Source organism: Nelusetta ayraudi, unplaced genomic scaffold (genome assembly GCF_046127955.1).
Source record: "Nelusetta ayraudi isolate G7.1 ecotype Tasmania unplaced genomic scaffold, CSIRO-AGI_Nayr_v1 ptg000048l, whole genome shotgun sequence".
NCBI classification, from domain to species: Eukaryota; Metazoa; Chordata; class Actinopteri; order Tetraodontiformes; family Monacanthidae; genus Nelusetta; species Nelusetta ayraudi.
The window spans coordinates 9,666,431-9,687,685 of record NW_027466098.1 but is presented as its reverse complement, the minus strand read 5'-3'; the positions used below and the strand labels follow the sequence as shown (position 1 = coordinate 9,687,685).

The following is a 21,255-nucleotide window of genomic DNA, read 5'->3' as shown; positions in this document are numbered from 1 at the left end:
GTTGAAAGGGTTTTATTCATCTGTGCCAAAGAGTGGAGTCAAATGAAATACCTGCTGATTGACAGACAACACTAATTGATTTAAAAACTGAATTTCATGTAATTGACAGCCATGAATTTAATGACTTGAGATCAGGGGTGCATCAGTGCTTTGCCTCAGAGGCATTTTCTCACAGTCGCTGGTCCCACGCTGATCAGCTGCAACGTGAATGTCGCTGCCGGCATAAATTGATATTATCCGTCAATGCAATAATCTGGCAGTCATTCCAGGGTGCTGGAATTTGCAGCATGTCTTACCGCACAAACAGTTTGAAACAAAACAACAGCGCATGCCGTAGGTGCACCTCGATAATGTTGCTGCGGAAAGACTCGTGCAGATGTCTTCTGGTCTTCCTTGACAATTAATATGCAACAGCTTGTTTGTAGTCATTGATTAATGAACTCACAGTTGAAATAAGGCAACGCAATCGAGGATCAGAGTCATTTATTTCAGGTTCACAGAGAAGATTAAGATTTTTTTTTTTTTTTACAGCAACCTGGGGTCATCCAAATTTATCACAGTAAAATCACTACAGAACCAAAGCAACAACACCCAACAATGAACCAACGATGCAGATTTGTAAAGTCCAGACCATGTGGCAAAACTGCTGTCCTTTGTCTTGTGGACGTCCAAATGAGGGCTTCTTCTTAAACGGATCGATAGCTGATCTAGCAAACTCTGACCTGCTTGAGAGTATTTTTGTACAGTGGCCCCTTGCCAGACGCAAGTGTCAATCAAAAGACGCACTTTCTGCGGTCGTTCTCACTGTGTCGTTTCTGGTTGTACCATGCAGATAATTCATTTAAGCACTTCCGCAGTAACACTGATATCTCAGCGATGCAGGACCGCAAAGCCTGCAAAGAAATTGCTTGAAAAATGTGACGGCGAGGTCTTGGGGCCAACCTGGAGTAGAGATGCCAAATCAAAATCTCATTACCTGGATAAGACAAGACCGTTTTTTTGTTTTTTTTAAAGAGCACTGTAGTGGTTGGGTTTTATTGTATATGAAATAATGTGTGATAAAATAATCCCAAGTCAATACGATTTATGATCCCTTTAACTATAGGGTCGCTCCCATCACACACCTTATCCTTCAGTGGTGAAAACTAATCAGTGCAGTTTTATACCTTTGAAAGCAGTCGACTGCATTCATATCCCTCTTCTCAAGCAAGCTCTGCTATTATGTAACTCGCAGCAAGAAATTACATATTCTGATTTTAAACCCCAGAAATGCCAAAGGATGAACAGTGAGACCAAGAGAGACGGTTCCAGATATGATGAATGCTTTATTATCCAGAAAACCAGAGGGTTTGTCTCTCAGAGACTCATTACACAACAATCATATTAGCGTTAACAACAATAAAAAAAAAACAACAACATAAAAAAAAAAGATCTCTCAAGATGTTTATGAAGATGTCAAAGCAATGCTGTCGCGTTAAGTGCCTGGACAGGAGAGGAGCCCAACGCAAGATTCCGGGGTCAAAATCGTTTCAGTATCTCTTTATTTTACCTCCCAGATGTGCACTCAGCCCTTCCTTTTATTTTTGCTCAACAGTGATGTTCTTGGCAGTTTGTCATGTCTGACCTCAACTAGGCAGAGTAACCGGAGAGAGAGAGGAATTAAAGGAACAAATACATTTGACAGGCTAACGCAGGATGAACCCTGAGGTCATCCTGAGACCGCATTTGACACCGACGCATATATTTTGGGTTCAGCTCTCGGGAACTCACGTTACAGCCACAAGAGCTTTGCGACATCGGCCAAAAGAAAAACTGATGTGTTTACGAGTCGGAAGGAGAGGAAGATGCCCAAAAACTTCACAACATCAGCTTCAGAACAAGATTATATTTCATTGCTGGAGCTAGGATGCACGTGGCCATGGGGCAGTGTGATTAAAGGATTTTGGGGAAGAAAAGAAAAGAAAAAATCTCTTCCATGAAATGCTCAACATCTCATGTATGCACACAGCCCCTTTTCTTTACATCTCAAAAAAAAAATTGTAATCATAAAAGGTATAGGAGTCGTGACACAAATAAATCTGCCACATCTGTCACAATAAAACACATATGCAAAGACTCTTAAAGGGGAGCTCGCCGCTGTTCCCTCTGCTCTAATGAAGGAGTTTGAACCGGCTGAAGACGCTTGATCTTTATGGCGGCAAAAGACAGGGGATCTGAAATGCTGCCAAACCCGGATCCGTCAGAGTTGTCTGCGTCAAGGGGTGGGAGAAAGAGGAGAGAAACAGACAAAGGAGGGCTTGAAAAATAGTTTGAAATGAAAGCGGGCTCATCAGCCCCTAAAACTCGCGCTCCTTTTCCACATCTACTCAAGCTATACTAGGAGATAATGACACCCCTGGTCTGGCGCTAAAGCTCCCAAATAAACACGGTGAGTTTTTTTTGCTCTCGCTTTGCTCAGAGAAAATCAACAATGTTTGTTGGTTTTGAAGCATCAGACCGGCCCAGAGCAGAAACCTCCTGGTGGCCTGGCACCAGGTGGAGCCAACTTCAAAAGACAAACTGCTGTTTAAAGCCTGTTTTTTTTTTCACCCTACTTTTTTGCAACCGCTGCAACTTAATGAGGTATCTCTTAATGACCAATGTGTATGTTTCGAGGCGATCTATTGGCACAAAATGAATCAGATGACACATTTGAGTATTTTAAACACAGCCACAAAACGCCCACATCATTGCATTTTCATCTGCTATTAAGCACTTGTGAGGGGGCCGGCCATGTTGTGCCTACACATTTACGCAGTAGCCCAGAAACAGAACGGAGATCCTGTTTGGGGTTTTGGGGTTTTTAACCGGGATATCACAGCTGGGCTGAGAGAGATGTCAGCGCATCATCAGTGTGGCCTCTGCCACATGGAATTTGCTGATGAGAGCAAATTATCTACAGGGTGGCTGTGTGGTGGTCACTTGCCCTCTGCAGGGGAGGGATAATATGCCTCCACCCTGGGCATGATGCAGCATGTGATATATGGGTATCAATTTGTTTTCAGCTACACATCTCCAAGTGTAAATAATTTAATTCCCTCCTAGAGAGCGATGGGATCATTTTTTATTTTTTTTTTGCGAAATGTCAATGATTCCTTTTTAGCATAATCCAATTTCTCCTCACCGTGAACGCCGATCATGTGCTCCAGGATCAGGACCCTCTCAGCCAGGATCTTCAGGGCCTCCCTCAGCTGCTGCACGGCTTCCCCCTGCACCAATAACACCGTCGCGTTCACTTCAGCTTGTTTTTCAAAATGAAGCCGGGAGGAAAAAAAGAAGCAGACTTTGTTTTTCGAACCTCTTTCAGGCCCTCCCCTGGCTCTCCTTTAGGTCCTGGTGCTCCCTGACAAGGTGCAGCAAAAACAATCAAAGACATGTTGCGTGCGCGTCTGTGAGTGTATTTTATGTAACACGATAACCTTGTACTCACAGGCAGACCCTGCTCGCCCGTTGCACCTGGTGGCCCCTGGCAGTGAGGAGGGAAAACGGTGAGAACAAGTTAGGATTCCTGCTCACACACACACACATTTCAACTGACTTGCATTCTTCATCCCCCGTGCTAATCAGACTCTTTGTACTGATCTCAAAGGTTAAATCACCCAGTAAAGGAAACGGATCAGGTTTAAAGACAAAGTAACACAAGAGAGGGGGCCAAAGGGAGAGTGGGAGGGGTTGGGGGAGGGGGAGGGGGGAATAGTATGAATATTAGGTGCAATTTGAAGAGCATTTGTAGGCTACGGTTCCCCTCTGATGCGTTCAAATTCCGATTAAAGTAACACCAGTTAAAAAGCTAAAGAAAACAAAGCTAACCTAAGACTAAGGTCAGAGTTGATGGTGCTCTCACCTGTTCACCTGGATCTCCCTTAGGCCCAGGATGCCCCGTCACGCCTTGACTGCCATCTTTGCCCTTACATCAGTGAAATTGTGAAAGAACAAACAAATGAAAACTGTCACAGTGCCGGGAAAACTGTATATTGATTATTTCTGAGTGATCCGAAGACTTTGAAACGTACATCTCGTCCTGGCCAACCTGGCACACCCGCAGGTCCTCGCAGTCCCGGAGGGCCTGTGATGTCAGTTGTGAACATCTGAGATCACCTTCATGCAGGTTTGACTTTAACGCTATAATTCTACCCTGAAATAATCGTGGCCTAGTTTGATTTAGGTCGTGTCATCCTGTCAAGCCTAAAGAAATGCATAGAGCTGAAAAATATATTTCTTTTTTCTGGATATCTCTACCAGTTTTTAAACCTACCTATAAATCTTAAAAACCTGCAATGTAACTCCATCAAATGGAATTACTACATGATATGCAGTAATACCATTTGATGGAAACATGGAATTCTACATTCTTTTAACAAGATAAGAGAAACATCATGTACACTATGCATTGCTGCATATACCAATATGTTTACTTTAATGTTCTGTCACAATGTAGCGTTTAACCTTATAACATGGACATTGAGCTCATTATTTTCACACCTGAAGGGCCAACAGGACCAACTGGACCAGGAGGTCCAACGATGATTCGTGGCGCAGAGGTGGATTTAGGCTGTAGGAGATCCTCTGAAGAAGAAGAAAAATGTTAGAACAACAGCTTTAGTTTCAACTGGTGAGGTTACAGTCAAAACTATAATTGAAATTTATTGTGGAAAAACACAACACAAAGAGAATTTGCACATGACGCTAATCACATTTGGTTCATGAATGTGTTATTCTTCAATTACTGTCACTGCTTCTATCGTATCAATGACACTTCTTTTCTGGGACAAACTAGATTCAATTACACGCTGTGGTGAGTGTCTTTTTTTTGTGCGTGTGTAAATGAGTTAAGAGAAAAAAATAAACTGCCTTATGTGCCTCATGTGACCAACACACGTCAACCACAGTTTTATTGTTATTTATTGCCAGATTATCAGAAGAGTGAAATCCAGCCAAAGACATTGACATTAAGGTGTGCACTAGACGCACATGCTATCATAGACAAACACAAACAAACAGAAAAACCCTCCAGAGATCCAGAGATACTGCCTGATTCTGCCGCTATCACTTCATAGCTACAAATGCCATATGATGCGTTTTGTTGTTGTCATTTCACATTCTGGCAGCGTCGCTCAATGTTCCATTGCTTGAGATGAAAGCGGACCTAAAAAAACCTGAGGGCTATCCCTCCCCCTTTCCCAGCGTTAACAGAAGGACATCAAGGCTCCCCAACTGGGCCGCAGAGCTTCATCTAGAGTCAGCAAGCGGATTAAACACAGTGTGACCGATGAGAACAGCTGCCTGATCCTAAAGAGATCCCGTTTAATGGAGCCGTAAACGCTCGCACACGATCTCCCCCCTCGCAGGAAACATCCAGGCCCTGGAAGTCGGGCCTTGTTCTCAGTGTGTTGGCCATTTCAAGTCACGCTTGTAAATATGAATTTTGTTTGCAACCGCGCTTTGGTTTTCCCTCCGCTCTCTGACATATGTGTTGAAATGGCGGCGTAACATTATGGCTGCGTTCCACGGTAGGGCCCTGGAAGGAGCACATTTCCCTCTGGAACTAATTTTCTAATGTTACAGCCTCATCGAGTCTGGCTGCCTCTTCGAGAAACTCCACATGAGTGGCAGACTATCTCCCTCCCTTGTTCATAGCTAACCCAGATTTTGGCTCGGGGCCGCAGTCTGTTCCCCCAAACGCAGACTGTTGTGCTGACAGCTAACAAATTAGGCCTGATTTACAGCCAGTTGGCCCCCCCTCAGCGTACACGGTCTCACAGACCCAAATCTACATAGTTTTAGACCCGCAGACATGGTCCCGGGCTCAGAAGAGCAGATGCAGCCAAAAAAGCCTAATCGGAGCCAGCAGTGCTCATGATGTAATAATTATAGCACAGACTTCTACTGCCTCCCTGTGGTGGAACCTCTGTTTTTAACATGAGAAGTGCCAGATTTTGCACTTGGGAGCCTTTTCTGCTGAATAAACTGACAAAGAGTTGTTTATATAAATAAGAGGAATTAACATGAGGTTACCTCAATGTGTTTTTTAAACTCATCCGACTACCTAATCTACCATCCGGCCAGCCATTTACCTGGCACTCAGGATCTCATGGTCCTGGAGTCAATCTCAGCTGTCTTGGGTGGAAGGTGGGGTTACATGCTGGACAAGTCACAAGTTCACCGCAGCGCCGCAGAGGCAAATAACTATTTGCGCTCACAGCCAATTTAGAGTTGCCAATTAGCCTAATGTGCATGTCTTCGAAGTGTGGGAGGAAGCAGGAGCACCTGGCGGGAACCCAGGCAGACACAGGGGGAACATGGAAACTCCACACAGAAAGGCCCCGGGCCTGGGAATGGAACCTGCAACCCTCTCATCTGACTGTGTGATGACAGCAACCATTGTGTAACCCTCACCGAATCTCAAACTCTTGCGATTTCCTATCATTCTGTTGTTGGTGTAGAAGCTAAAAAGGTTGGATTGGAAAGACCCAAACACGTGGAAACAATTAAAGCTTAATCCAAACCATTCAATTGCTGCAAAAAAAAAAACAGACACTTTCCATTACAAGTGGAAGGCCATGCTGCTCAAAGCTTGAAATGTACTTATGTTGCTTACTATACTCAAAAACAGCTGCAGCACGCTTCAGTCTCACTGCTTCCACCTGTGCAGCTTCTTAGAAGCCATTTTCCATACATAGAAATCCACCTGGCCCGGGCCTCGTCTGCTGCCTCACACAATGGTTGTAAAGAGAACGGGATGGAACTAACAGATGAGATATGGGCGTGTGAGAATGGCGCAGCATTGGGTGGATGAATTGTAATAAATGGCCTAGAGTTTGGGCATCACTTCAGACCGTATAAAAAGAAGGGGGTTTTGTGGGTGACTCTGACACTACTTCTGTGTCAGAGATCTGCTTTTTTGAGCCTGGGTACAGTGTTTTAGTATTTTAGTGCTTGCTTATATTAAGAAGGAGAGTCTGAAAGGTGAAATGGCTCATTCACCTTGACTGTAAACGGTAAAAACATCACCACGCTGTTGGACAAAAGGGGAGCTTGGTCCTGGCGGGCCTGGTGGACCTGGCGGCCCTGGGAGCCCATTTTCTCCCATGGTACCTCTGTCTCCCTTTGGTCCTAAGCAACAATGCAAAGCAAATCACAGTCACAGGGAAGTGACAAACTCAGACAACTTCAGATGTTGGAAACAGAAATCTATCTTTTATAAAGGTAACAAAACTGACCTGGATGAAGATACATTGGACATTGGCCAGAACAAGCAAGGTGAAACAGACAGGGCAACAGAGAAGAAACAACCAGGACGAGACAACAACCGAACACAGACAAGGACTGTTTATACAAGAGGGCAGGGAAACACAGGTGAGAACGATTAACTGCAGGAATGACAACGAGACACAGGTGATGGAATCAAGGAAGTGAAATACAGAAAATACAAGGGGAGACGAGACAATCACAATAAACCAGGTCAAAGAACACATAGGACATTAGACAACAATAGAACATACAACAGCATCCAAAAAAGATTACCAATGGGTCCTGAAAGACCTGCTCTTCCAGCCGGTCCTGGAGGTCCAGCAGAACCAGGAAGCCCTGGTGGTCCCATTGGCCCAGGAGGACCCCTGCCTATGAGTGAGCAATTAGAATGCGCTTTTATCCAGCAAATGTAGCACATGGAGATGAAAAGATGGTAGAACGATGGTCACGATGAGTTGATACCTGGGGGCAGGTGTAACGGTGGTCCAACCGGAGTGGGTTTTGGGGTGTCCACCTCATTATCTGTTGAGCCCACAGGTAAAGAGCTGACTGTTGGAGCGGACAAACGTCCCCCTTCTAACTTCTTGATCTGGAAGAAGAGCAGCATGGAGACACTTTGTGATATTTAGGAGAGATGTTTCTGAAAAACCTCATCAGGTGCAACTTGTTTACCTTGGATTCTATGGCATTTATCCTTCCGTTCATGTCTGCGATGCTGGTACAGTTCAGACATTCTGCATGAAGGAGAGACACAGGATCGCAGGATGGGTTTGATCACATTAGCAGGAACATTTTCACCACTCTCTCTGTCCTTCACTGCCATCACACCAGCCACAGAGTGCTAATCATGTTCGATGTTTTACATGTTTTAATGATTTTTTTTCTGTCCTAAAATATCCTCACACCACAGCGGGATCGCTAACTTTTACGTCCATCTTGACAGCCTGTTATAGAAAGCATTTTCAGTCATTCAAAATATTACATCAGTGGGGCACTTTTTAGTTGCGATGAAACAACACTGCAGCGAGCTGCTTTGAAAAGGCACTTAAGAACACAAAGAAGACAACTGGGTGGAATTTTGACTATCAAAGGGGAACCAAGAACATCATTGAAAGTTTTTCTTGGCAGACGCCATGATTTAGTATTACTTCAGAGTGATTTTGTGAGTTTAGTTACGTTCCCCGGGAGGCTACTCACAACACGGGTGTCTGGTGTGTGTACATATTATATACACACACATATATATATATAGCCTTCGCCCTAAGACAGCTGGGATAGGCTCCAGCAGACCCCCGTGACCCTGAGCTCAGGACTAAGCGGGTATGGAAAATGAATGAATGAATGATATATAGCAACAGAGTTAGTCCACAGTCTAGTGTTGGGGCAAAAAATGAAGTCTCCACTGAACAATTGAGGTCCTACAGAGCCCATCCATCCATCCATTTTCCATACCCGCTTCTTCCCGAGCTCAGGGTCACGGGGGTCTGCTGGAGCCTATCCCAGCTGTCATAGGACGAAGGCAGGGTGACACCCTGGACAAGTCGCCAGTTCATTGCAGGGCCATACTACAGAGAATTCTGTAGAAATGGGAGTTCAAATAGAACTGTTTTCTACGGTTTTAGGTGTGTCCTATTTTTTAGGTGTGTCCTAAATTTTTGTTGCCCAATTGGTATCTATAAATGGACATGGTCAAACAGAATGTGTAGACAAACATAGAAACAACTATTCTTGGGAATAACAGACACGCACAGGTGATGCAACTCAAACGGCAACTTGATGGCACTTTGAGGACAAGAACTGAGGAGCAGTGCAAGCATAATGGACATTACAATAAAGCTTGTACAAGACGATTGTGAACATAAATAGCACACTGTTGCACAAGTTAGCGCTGACAATTTTGACAGATTTGTCAGGAGTATCGGCAAAACATCCAACTGAAATCTATTTTCAAGCACTTTAGATTCTTTTTTAGATTCCTGCCAGAAAACATTTCAACGTTGCCCTCCACTTGTTCTGAAAACAAATCCGGTTCAACAGTCTAGCTGCCGCTAAACCACAGACACCATCCCTCGCTGTGCAATTTTGGATGTTTTACATGAGCTGCCATCATAAAGTCCTAAACGCAGCGTAGAAAAACCCCGTATTTGTTCTAAATCTGAGCCAACTTCTGGTCTACGGCTCGTAAGACGCCTGGAATGTCAGCTGTCCATCCCACAGGCGGGATCCACCCACATTGTGGTCATTGCAGGGATACCTATAAGGCCAACTTGTACTCATAAACAGAAAAATAAGAAAAATGAACCAAACAACTTTGGTTTGTCTAAATTATCATTTGCGACAGCTCCAGACAGTGCACCAAAGATGACCACTGAGGTTTCTGCCTCGCTGAATTGGACAGGGGGCGAACGTCTGTACCATGCCTGGGTGTGAGGCCTACAATCATATACACCCACCCCTGTGGTGTGCTGTGGTGTGGTGTGCAGCAGGGGTATGGTTTCTAAGTGCCTCTCATCTCTACATTTTGGATGGCGTTTGCAGCCACAAGATGAAAATGAATCAACAAGGCGATCCAAGACAAATTCTTCACGATTCATGGACCAAAATATTGAGACGAGGTCAAAAGTGAGCGGTTTGTTGTGACGGACAGCAGCGAGGGTTTTCCCGAAAATGATAGATCGTTAGGGCCGCTCAACACTGACGAGACTGCGGGCAGTAATGGGCTAAACCGGTTCAGACCATCATTGTTTTGTGCTTTCGGTAATTCTTTTTCCAAACGTTCAATTACAGATGTATTTTATTTTATTTTTACAACAAACATTGATGTATGTGTATGTGATGACTATGTATGAGATGATGTTGCACAGTATGTATGTGTAAACAGATGTGAGCATGTATGTCTGTGTATATAAACGTCTATATGCGTGCATGTATAGCATACAACTTATCTATACTATTTATTTTAGATAATGCTGTTTTTTGGAGAGTCACTGCAATGAAATTTCGTTCTGTGTGCAATTTGTGAATCTGAATGACAATACAGTTAATCTATCTATCTATCTATCTATGTATCTATAAAGATAGCAATGCAATTCCACATCATCCAAATATAAAAAGCAGGAACATCCTGGATCTTTTTGTCCTGCAGCATTACGCCAAAGAAAAGTTCTGTTTGTTGTCACTGAATTGGCAACTGAAACCCAGTAGGGAGCTTATTTATCAAGACTTGAATGACAACATCAGACTCATGTATGTTGTTAAGCTCTGCTAAAAAAGCGTAGTTTCGTTAGTAGTTAGTGTGGATTGTTGTTGCTTTTGGTATCACTGACGCCAGTAAGATAATTTAGCTGCTGGTAAAAAAAAGAACAAGAAAAAAAACCCTGACTGGTCTGCTTGAAAGTGATATACAAAAGCCCGGTCTCATCATCTTGCAAATATTTTCTGTAGGCTCTTTAACAGATGGATTGGTGAGATAAATCCAAAGGATCTAGGAAACATTCCATTTGTCATGCCTGCTTATAAATGAACCATGTGAACATAAATCACAATTCTGAAATTGTAAACTGATGAAACAACCAAAGTCTTGGTGGATACATTTAAATCGTACTGATGTATGACTTAAGTTTCATGGATGTTTGCTCTGCCATTAGATGGACCACGCTTTTAGCTAACCCTCCCACATTGCTTGAGGCATGAAAGAGCCTGAACACACTGAGGGAGGAATATTAACATGCTGAATATTTTGCACAATACATCTGAGCCTTTTTTTCCGACAGACAACCCAAATGTGGTGAATAGCAGTGGTGTCATAGCTGCCTTACTCCTTAGACACTGCAGAACTAAAGAGCCAGCGCAGTTTTTCACCAAACCAACTTGTGGCGAGCTCTATCTTCTCTAAAGACAGCCAGGAATAAAACACCCATATCTTATTATGTCATAACCAGTACCGCAGGAAAACACCAGAACTGCCATTATTGTGCACCGGAGCAAAACAACTGCACCTCCTTCTCTCTGGAAGGTGGTGGGCAGGACTCGGTTCTTGCACTTGGAATTTAATTATGTCGGGTTTGAAAACCAAACTTCCGCTGTGTTTGAGTTGATGTTTAGAACGGGACCACAGCGATTGAGTGTGTTTGGGTCCATAATTACACCATGGCAATGTAAGACGGGGTTGTTTTTCTTGGATTGAACTCAGCTCATGGGAACGACTCAGGATGGCGTTGACTGCATTGGGAAGATAAATAAATAGCAAGGAGAACTTTTCCTGCCCTGGACAAGTACAGAGGGAAGCGCTTCAATGTATGTGCAGTCTCTCAGATGATTTACACATTTTCTGATGCTCAGGTCATCGAAAAATCTGGAAGGAACTCACATTTCAGCAGATCAAGGAGAATTTAAAAAAGAGACCGTCTGATTTACTGGCGAGGCTCCAAAATGGAGCGCAGTTATTCAGAATGACCACAGACGGAGAGGACTTTAATCACCTCACATGCAATTCATGTCCACAAATATCCCGACTGAGACAGAAGCAAAGCTGACATTAGTCCTTTGTGGTAATCTCAGCCCTGATAAAAACTGAAAAGGCTGCTTGGATCAAACCCCCTGCAGGCAGAACACAAAGACAGTAAATAAGATTAGAGATTCTTGGGAGATAGAGATCGACGTGAGAAGCGGAACATCAGAGGGGCCCAAACCGCAGAGCGCGATTCATCCCGGCAAACTACAAAACCACCAACCGGTTTAATGAATCATCACTGTCATTACCGTTATTGCACTGATCTCTGGGAGAAAAAAAAGGCAGCGTGGAATATTTTGGCAACACCCAACCGTCGACTGTTTCCGACATCAGACCTGGGTGAACATGAAAGATGTCACACGCACAAAACCACAAAACCACAAAACAAACCACTACAATATACACTCACACACTCACACACGCACACACACACAGCCTTCACTAAATGCTCATGCTGTCACTGTTCAAAACATCTTGCATCTTCTGAAGAGCTGCTGCTTTGACACACACACCATGAGTGTACCCAGTGTGTGTGTGTGTGTGTGTGTGTGTGTGTGTGTGTGTGTGCGTGCGCGCGTGCATGTATGTGTATGTGCCTGACTGTCTGTGTGTCCTCACCGCAGTCAGTCCCTAAGAGCTGGCAGTGTCCCAGGAGCTTGCTCTGCTCTGTCTCGGGTCCCTGCATCCAGCCACTGGTCGGCCATTGCTGGCATGGCAAACACTTGGCACAGAACAACAGGACAGGCATTCACACACGCATACGCACGCTCGCACACACACAAACGCGCATGCATGCAAGGGTGCAAACGCGTTCGGCCAGCCACTAAATCACACTGCGGAGGCTGGGCTGCTGAACGGAGCATTTTCGAAGTCCCGCAGCCCACAGTGGAACCATTTAGCGTTTTTTTTTTTTGCCGTCACGCCAGCGACGGTGCCGCACACCATTTCCCTTCGCTGGAGCTTTGAAGGAGTTTGTCAAGTGAGAACCGCCCGGCACGGTGCAGATTTTATCCTGTGAACTCTGGCGACTAAATGGCGCACTTCGCCGACGCCATAATGACTCATGGTTTCACACGCACACACACACACACACACACACACACAGAGTGCTGTTGCACAGCAGGCACACAGACATGAGTCTAGGGCACACAGACTGAAAGAGCATCCACTGCGCCCTGAACCATGGTGACCAGCTCGTATTTTGCTTCAGCGTACCCGCTAATCTAGCGGTGAAACACAAACTTAACAGCTCAGGATGGATGGTCCCGCCTGGAGCGCAGACATAAGGTCATCCTCATGCTATGAGCTGATGTCGTGTGAAACTGGCGAGAGGAGGCGATCGCCCAACGATCGTCTGTCTGGCACACGGGGCAGAAATTTTTGAGGCTGAAATGGCGGCAGCATGTGATGAAATGAAACGAGGGGAGAGAATCTGGCAAACACGCCGGCGCGTTAGTCAGAACAAAAGTATGTCTTAACGTACAGTGAGAGCTGTCTACAGGAATTTCTAAGTGGGGTTTCTTTTATGATCTCGACTGTAGCATGGAGAAGATGAGAAGAAAGTAGGTCAACAACAATAGTAGAATAGTAGAAATCTTAGTTTCAAGGTGAAAAACAAACTTGATGTAGACTTGTGCGGCCCTCAAGCATGGAACAGGTTTTTGTTTATTGCGGAGAATGATGCATATAGATTATTGTGCATATGTATGGCCTGTATATCCAATCATCTCATTCATTGAACAGGCGCCATGCAAGTTCTAAGAAAAGATGGGTATGAGCTGAGTGCTTTAGTCAGGAGGAGTAGGTTGTTCTAATGGGAGAGATCAGAAAAAAAAACATTGCTGACTTGAGAATTTGCATTTTCAACCTGACACCACACCAGTCAGGCTGAATTGAGTTCCCATTATAGGGAATTCGGACCTAATTGTTTCCCGAAAAACGAAAATCAAAATGACATAAAATCAAAAACAAAATCAATTGGACATGGGGAAATTTGTCTGTGTAGAAAAAAACTGCAGATTAGTATTTACATTAGCATGAAAGCAATAAAAAAAAAAACTCATCAATGGCCCCAACATTAAAAACTTAAATCAGTGTTTTTGGTCACACGTCACTTCAATGAGTGAGGAGGACAAACAGAGTCAGGACATCCTGATGGTGAGCTGACGACAAAAATGAAAAGCAGACCCAATGGATCAGCAGCTATCGGGCCGATCCGACCGTAAATGTCGCACGGCTCACCACAGGTCAAAGGGCACGGCCTGGACCATATTGGAGCAACTCCGTAGATGTAAAGGAACCATCAATCATATCTACACTGCGGGGACTGCTGGCGGAGCGCAGCGTGGAGTAAGGTTCTGTTTTATCACTTATTCTTTGGCGAGACGAGCAGCAGATGTAAAGGACATAGGAAGTCAGATAAGTGGAGAGCAGTGAGGAACATAGACGCCGAAGGGGGCACGGAAATTTAAAGAGCAGGGAAAGGGCAAAACAGCCCACATGGGCATAAGAGCAGGAGATAAAATGGGAAAATGGAAGAACGAATGGTTTTGCATTGCCGGTGTTCCAGATAATCTTCAAACAAAGGCTTTAAAAAATGTTCTTCACTTCCTATGCGTAAAGCTGCGGAGGGGCAAAAGCGACTTAAGTAGCTTAATTTCTGCCAAATTAACAACGGAGCACATTTGACACCCTCAGCTCTCAGCCACCTTTCACCGCTGCCCTAATGAAATTGCTCATCAGCTTCAAAGAAATTAAAAACCCTCGTGCTGGCACTGCCGGCATTAAACTCGAGGAAAACTTCCTTCCCTCGGCTTTTCGCACGAGATCAAAGTTGACCGTGCACATCAGGGGAGGTCCTGGAACTTCTTTCCTCCTGAGATGGGGCTCCTCCATACGCAGATGTTGCTCAAAATCCCTGCTGCTGGTATGATGGTCGCTGCAGCGGGGGGAAATTGCAAACACATTTTCCCTCCCAATGTGTTCCATGCCGTCATGTGTAAACGCAACGTCGCTTAAAGGGAGGGAAGTCAAACCTTCAGATGCGCCGCACACGGCCAGGTTGTCAATAAAAGAAAAAAAAACACATCGACGGGAGAAAGGGTGTCGACGGAACAAATTCAGTTAACACCCATTTTCCATTAGCAAACACAGAAAAATTCAGCCTCCTCTGCACGAGTTCTATAATACGATGCTGTTACACGGGAATCAAAAAGAGGGAGAACACACTGGAGAGCTTGTGAGAGCCAAAACCAGCTGTGAAAAAATGTGGGCAGATTCATTTTAAGTGCTGTAACTAATAAAAGCTGTCGTTGTTGAGGATCATCAAACGTCTATTAGATGTCCACGACAATTCCCCAAATCCCAAAGTGACATATTCACACTCTTTGTTTTGTCGAGACGAGGACATTCAGCCGATCACAGGAGACAAGAGAAGCGCAAATTCGTACGGTTGAGATTCTTCGCAGAACACAATTTTACTCTTCAATGTGTTGAAGGTCAGTTCAACGTGTTTGTTGACGTCGGACAAAAAAAAGCCTGAATTAAATCCAACACTGTGCAGTAGCGACACATTTGCAGCAGTCAAGGTCTTTGCCACATCTTACAGTTTTTCTTGTGAACAAAAGACAAAAATGAGACACTTTGCAGCACACCAGAGACATGCTATTATCCTGATACAATCTGGGGGAAATGTATCCATACATACATAAGACTGAAGCTGATCAATGGCTGGGAGATTAACGAGGTGGAAGGACAACTATCTCACACAGCACATAAGGACTTAACTATGAGCCCTTCTTATATGTGCCTATCTACATCTCCGAGGACCTCCGGGGGCCTCTGAAGTGGAGCCAGAACCCTGAGACCAGGGGGTGATGTCATCACTGCTTCAGGTCGTCCTCTTGTCTCTCTGTCTCCCACTGATAAAAGTGCCGGCCCAGAGCTTGCACTGTGCCAGTCCTCTGGAGCGGCTTGGACAGTGCCTGGCTCTGTGACACAAACACACTGCCATGCTGTTACCAACCAACCAACCAACCTGAGCCGTGCGCGAGGGAAGGTTCGTTTTTCGAAAGGAGGTTGACACAAAGAGTCCCGCAACTGAACTGTCACTTTTATATATGAGATTGTGTATATATACACACATACATATATATCATTTTTTAAAATCGTGATTAATCGCAGAATGCTTATAGTTAACTGCGCTTAATCGCGGTTTGAAATGCATGTGTAAAATTCTGTTATTTTGCATTTCAAGGCAGTTTTAAGCCGATAATAAGTATTTCTTACCAGAAATCGGCCAGATGGGCCAACTATGGGCTCATAAAACAGACAAAAAGGCTCACGTTTGAAATGCAATTAAAAAAATTAACACGTTAATGTACCGTATTGAACTAATCGCGATTAATGCTTTAACGCTGACAGCTGTATACATATATAAATATGTATACATACATACATATATGTATAGTATATACAGTATATGTGTGTATATATATATATATATATATATATATATATATATATATATATATATATATATATATATATATGTACATATATATATATATGTAAAATTACTTTTCTGCATTCACAACTTAAACATAGAAACGCTGCCCGCAGCATCTGCAGGCATCATTGTGGCACACAGTTGCGTCCACGCGAGGAGGAAAGGGGGCTTCCTGTCTGGGAGCCATGGCCTGACGGCAGCATGGTCACGTCTTGTTTCAAGGGCCTGCTGTAGGATTGTCACGCTCATTAATCTCAGTTGGGGCCACTTTCCCACAGAATGACGGAGCAGCTGGAGCCATGTGGGACGGAAACAATACTTCTCTTCCTGCCTCCTCTCCACTCTTCTCCGCTCACGTCCTCTCACCTTGTTCTTCCTCTGCATGCTCATCCCCGAGTTGTCGACTCGCCGGAAAACAGCGGCTGCTGCCAGCCAGCGCTGCTTCCTCTCCGCAGCGTGAAGCAGACATGCCGTGACATCAGCCCCGTGTCTTTAAGGTCTTCTAACCCGAGCGCAACATGACCCTCTGTCTCTGCATATGGAGAGGCAACCCTCCCCCCGCCCCCCGACAACCCTTCCCCCCCGAGCCATTAGAACACTGCAAACCTATTTCAGCAAATGTAAAATAAACAGGCAGATTATTTCTTCACACTCCTCTGACCACGTTGGTCTCAAGTGAACCGCGATCTCTGGCATTACCGACTCAGCGGATACAGCCATTAGTAAATCTGCGCGTGGAATAACATGGATGGCGGGGCAAATAATGGCTTCCAAAAGCTTTGTAATAACGCCTGTGTTTGTTCCTTTCATATTTTTATTAATGTGTGTTTTTCTAACTTGTGGTAAATCCTGCCCTTCCAAGAGCAACAATGAATAATTCTGCAAAATGGAACAAGGTGCGGCGGGGGGAACCTGGCTCATTGAGGTAACTGTTAATCTTGGACATGTGAGGCAGACTGTTGCAGCAGTTTCTCGATTACGCACAATTTGCAGTACCAGGTTGAAAAATATCTTGGTTTCGGCACTCCTTGTCCCCCTTTGGCAACTGTATGACCCCCTCCCTTTATCTTTTCAAGCTCCTTTATTTTCCCCTTACTTGCGGCCACTGTCCTCCTCTGCTTCTTGTCAACCACCACTTCATCAGAGAGTCAAAGAGTCCACCACTTTCAAGCTCTCTCTCACTCTCTCTCTCTTTCTCTCTCTGAGGTCTATTTATCTCAGTTCGGACAGAAACTTCAATTACATCTTGGACGTTGGATTCTTTCGGTGCCCACGGCTGACTACGTCGACAGACATGCCTCCTTGAAGTTGGAAACCCAGGTCAGAATGTTGGGGGAAGATTGATCGTCGTCCATTTGGTAAAACACGGCAATAATAGATTGGCCCTTGCAACGTTCCTTGCTTTCCTGACCAACAAATGGAACGCTGCCAGTTACGTTGTGGCATCAATCCTGGCTCATAATTGAAACTTCTGTTGTTAATGATACACACCACAGCTGTTCTTGTATAAAACCATGGATGGTTAACTGGTCTTTTCAGCATCCAACTTCATCTTTATCATCCCTCAGCTTCTGTGCTGTATTGGTCACCAGTCTTGAGTGGTAAACAGTAACTCTCTCTTTGTGACAGCCACTTCATCAATCTGCCAATCACACATGGATGAGCTTGATCGTCAATGATGGCATAATCATGTCCCTTCATTCTTGCCTCGACAATTTCCTTAGCAGTTTTTTTGACAGCGGGCCACTGCAATGATTTATCTTTGATGGCTCCTCCTTAACTTAAAACTCAAATCCCCATTTCTGCCTCTGATACAGTCTCAGGGTGGGAAATAGAGGGCAACATATACATCGTGACCTGCTTTCTTGCAGTAACGGAGGCATTAATCTTCTCTAGGAATGGACCTCATATTTCAGCAGAGATGCTGATGACTAGAAAGGTAAACATGTTTCCTATTGGCGAAATGTTTTTTCAGAACCTGTCTCGACTATTAGATACATTGTGTTGTTACTGCCTGCTCCAGAACAGTCAGGGAAAGTAAAGACTGGCTGATTTTGTAGCTCAGTACATTTTCTTTAAGTGTTCGTTTTAAGAGCTGACAGGTGATTACTTGATCTTAAGCGGCTTTGGTTTATGTGATCTGTGGTATTCAGCAACAGGACTGTCCATCCACAACACCCAAACCCACTCTCATATATCTCTCAGATCTTTCTCATTCATTCTTTGGACAAGAAGAGAAGCCAGCCAACAGGAAAACTACATCCTTGCCACAGCAAACAGAGTAACGTCTGCACGAGTTACAGATAAATATAAAGAGTAGGGGTACGAAAACCAGAGAAAAGGAACCTTTTCAACTGTCGTTTAATTGTACTGTGGTTCCCCAGAAGTAATCCAAAACAGATTTTCAACACTAAAATAAAACACACTTGCAGTCGTCTCGAAATGCTTCAGCACAAAGACCTGATTCACAAGCTACCTGATTACACACCACCAAACATAAAAAGTCACAGATGTGGGTAAACTGCTAAAAAGACACAGATGGGGCTGGAACTGTCTTTGTTATGGTTCACGAGACTTGACACACTATACTCTCATATAGTCACCCATTATAATTGAGTGAGTTGCTTCCTGCAAGAAAAATAAAAACACTTACAGGTCCCATATTATGGGAACAAAAACTTCACCACTGATTTCTATCTTTAGCATGACACGGAACTTCCCAGAAATGAGAGAAGTCATTCCTTAACGCTAATTTAATTATCCTATTTTTTCCCAATTTCTTTAGCTACCCACAGACTCCATGTCTCCCCATCCTAACATGTGGAATGTATAACAAATTGTCAGCTCAGCAGCCCAAAGTTTGTGGCAGGATGTAAACACAAGGCTAAATATGATGCTATCTGGAGATCAATTGTATTTTATTTTTTTTTTTCATTAAGATGAATCAAAACATTAATAAAGCAGAACTTTATCGGGCTGCTTCACTGGGCTTCAGGATTTAAAGCAATGTTTAAAATGGATACAGCGTGGGACCTTTAAAGGGTGCAGATTAGAAACTCACCTTCTCGACACTCCTCTCCAATGAATCCGGGGCAGCATCTCCACTCCAGGGACGTGACCTGCTTATAGGTGACTTTGAAGGACGGCCTAACCAGGGTCCTGTAACTGGAGGAAACACAATGTTTCATAAAGTGATACCTTTGTACATCTGTACAGCAACATTTAATTGTGTACTGGAATTTGGAATTTTGTTTGTTTTGTTATAAAAGGGGTGCAGCTTTGAGTCTGTTAAAAACTGACAATCTAATCGGGGAAGATGAGTTGTCTCTGCGTTACCTGATGACTTTGGTGCAGGGTCCGGGCCATCTACATCCTTGTAAAACTCTCTGCACTGTGGTTTCTGTCCCATTGTGCACCTGACAGGACACTGTTTTGGAAACAGTGTACTGACACCAATTCCTAAAAAAGAAGAAGAAGGAGGAGAAGAAGTGGATTCAGAAATACCATGAACTGATTCCTGGCATAAGAGACAATGACAATGACTGTAGATGCAGTTTTGGAGAGAAGGTTTCAGAAGCATTAGCATTGAGGGATCAAAGCTAATGCACCGCACATGCGCTCACCTGAGCTGGGTTCGGGGGCCGGTTCCTGGAGGTCCACTGCTGCCGCTCTGCTCCGATTTGATGCGCTGCCGCTGCACGGTGATGCTCGGGAAGTGATAAACAAAGCTCGTTCCTTCAGAAATGCCGGCTAAACTCATCCACACGCACAAGGCGTAAAGCGACGATAAAGCCAACATCTTTGTGGGGAAAAAACGTAATTCCGCAGCGAATAACAATGTTGGTGTCCGCTACAAACTTGGAAAGAGGAAGAAAAAAAAAAAAAAGCTAAGAAATTGTTTTAGAAACCCTCAACGTGTCGGTCATTTCGTGGTCCCACGACGACAAACTAGCTGACCCTCTCAAGAAGAGCCCACAACGAAATGACACACAGTCTGTTCCTATAGAATAATGCTGCTGGTTCCTGGAGTTTGACGCGGAGCCGAAGACTTGAGGAGTCAAATATCCATCGTGCGTAAAAGCGCGCCGTGTGTGAGGGCTGGAGACGGAGTGCGTAAAAGCGCATCTGGTCCTGATCGAAAAACCACGACCCTTCAGATTTTTACATAGGTCCACTTACGCGAACATAACGAGATTGAATTCACAGCAAGTGAACGCTATCGCAGTGTTTTCCTATTGACGTCCCTCTCCTAATTGCTAAACTAATGATATAATGAGATGAAGGTAATAAGAATTAATTATGATAAATGCGGTCGTTTTCACCACTTTGCGCTTCACATCCGAGACTGTTTACAATTTGGCTAAAGGTTTGGCCAAGTAAAATATTATGGCAAAAGTCTTGGACAGGACTTCTTTGTTTGAAATATAGCTTAGTCAAGATGCCAAATATTTCTTTGTTGCCAAATATTTCTTTGTTGCATTAGGTGCCAGACAGTGACGTCAACAAACGTCAGCCAATTTCCTCCACAAAAAAAAGACAAATAGTAGCAAGCATTTGGCACCTTGACCGAAGTCTAAAAGTGGACAAATTGTCTCACTGGTACTTAGCTGTAATTAGCCCAAATATTCAATATTGTAAGTCAGAAAAAAAAAAAAGAATAAAAAAAGAAGCAGATTTGGAATAGAAAATGCAAGTAGCATGCTCATATTTTAACATCAAGATGCGTTCTTTAGAAGAGCAACTCTATATGTTGATATAATCTTAAGAAGCAGTGATAGTTTTAGTGTTTTTGTTGCTATGTGTTGTTTTCCCGTCCCCCTTTGTACGTCAAATAACTCAAGACAATGCACATTTATTAAAGGAACTATAATCCGCGTTAATCACCTAAAATATCGTGTGACATGTTTTATTATTCACTTGGCACTCAGCTTTTAACTGTCACATT

General features: G+C 44.0%; 1 protein-coding gene across 1 annotated transcript; it reads right to left on the bottom strand.

Moving 5' to 3' along the window:
* Positions 1 to 1,298: 1,298 nt before the first annotated feature.
* col26a1 (collagen, type XXVI, alpha 1) lies at positions 1,299 to 21,148 on the bottom strand. The gene is made up of 14 exons (XM_076036183.1): positions 19,934 to 21,148; positions 19,647 to 19,769; positions 19,372 to 19,475; positions 7,963 to 8,024; positions 7,753 to 7,879; positions 7,564 to 7,659; positions 7,024 to 7,152; positions 4,522 to 4,605; positions 4,053 to 4,105; positions 3,884 to 3,946; positions 3,470 to 3,505; positions 3,338 to 3,382; positions 3,164 to 3,248; positions 1,299 to 2,249 (listed from the first exon to the last, which is right to left on the bottom strand). The coding sequence occupies exons 1-14, from the start codon at positions 20,107 to 20,109 to the stop codon at positions 2,119 to 2,121; spliced, it is 1,314 nt and encodes a 437-aa protein (XP_075892298.1). The 5' UTR covers positions 20,110 to 21,148; the 3' UTR covers positions 1,299 to 2,118.
* Positions 21,149 to 21,255: the final 107 nt, after the last annotated feature.

Coding starts and splice junctions, on each gene's coding strand:
- col26a1 (XM_076036183.1), bottom strand. CDS start 20,109: ATGTTGGCTTTATCGTCGCTTTACGCCTTGTGCGTGTGGATGAGTTTA. Junction 8,025..19,371: donor TGGAGAGGAGTGTCGAGAAG/GTGAGTTTCTAA, acceptor TCCTTCATGCAG/AATGTCTGAACTGTACCAGC. Junction 4,106..4,521: donor TGGTCCTGTTGGCCCTTCAG/GTGTGAAAATAA, acceptor CTGACATCACAG/GCCCTCCGGGACTGCGAGGA.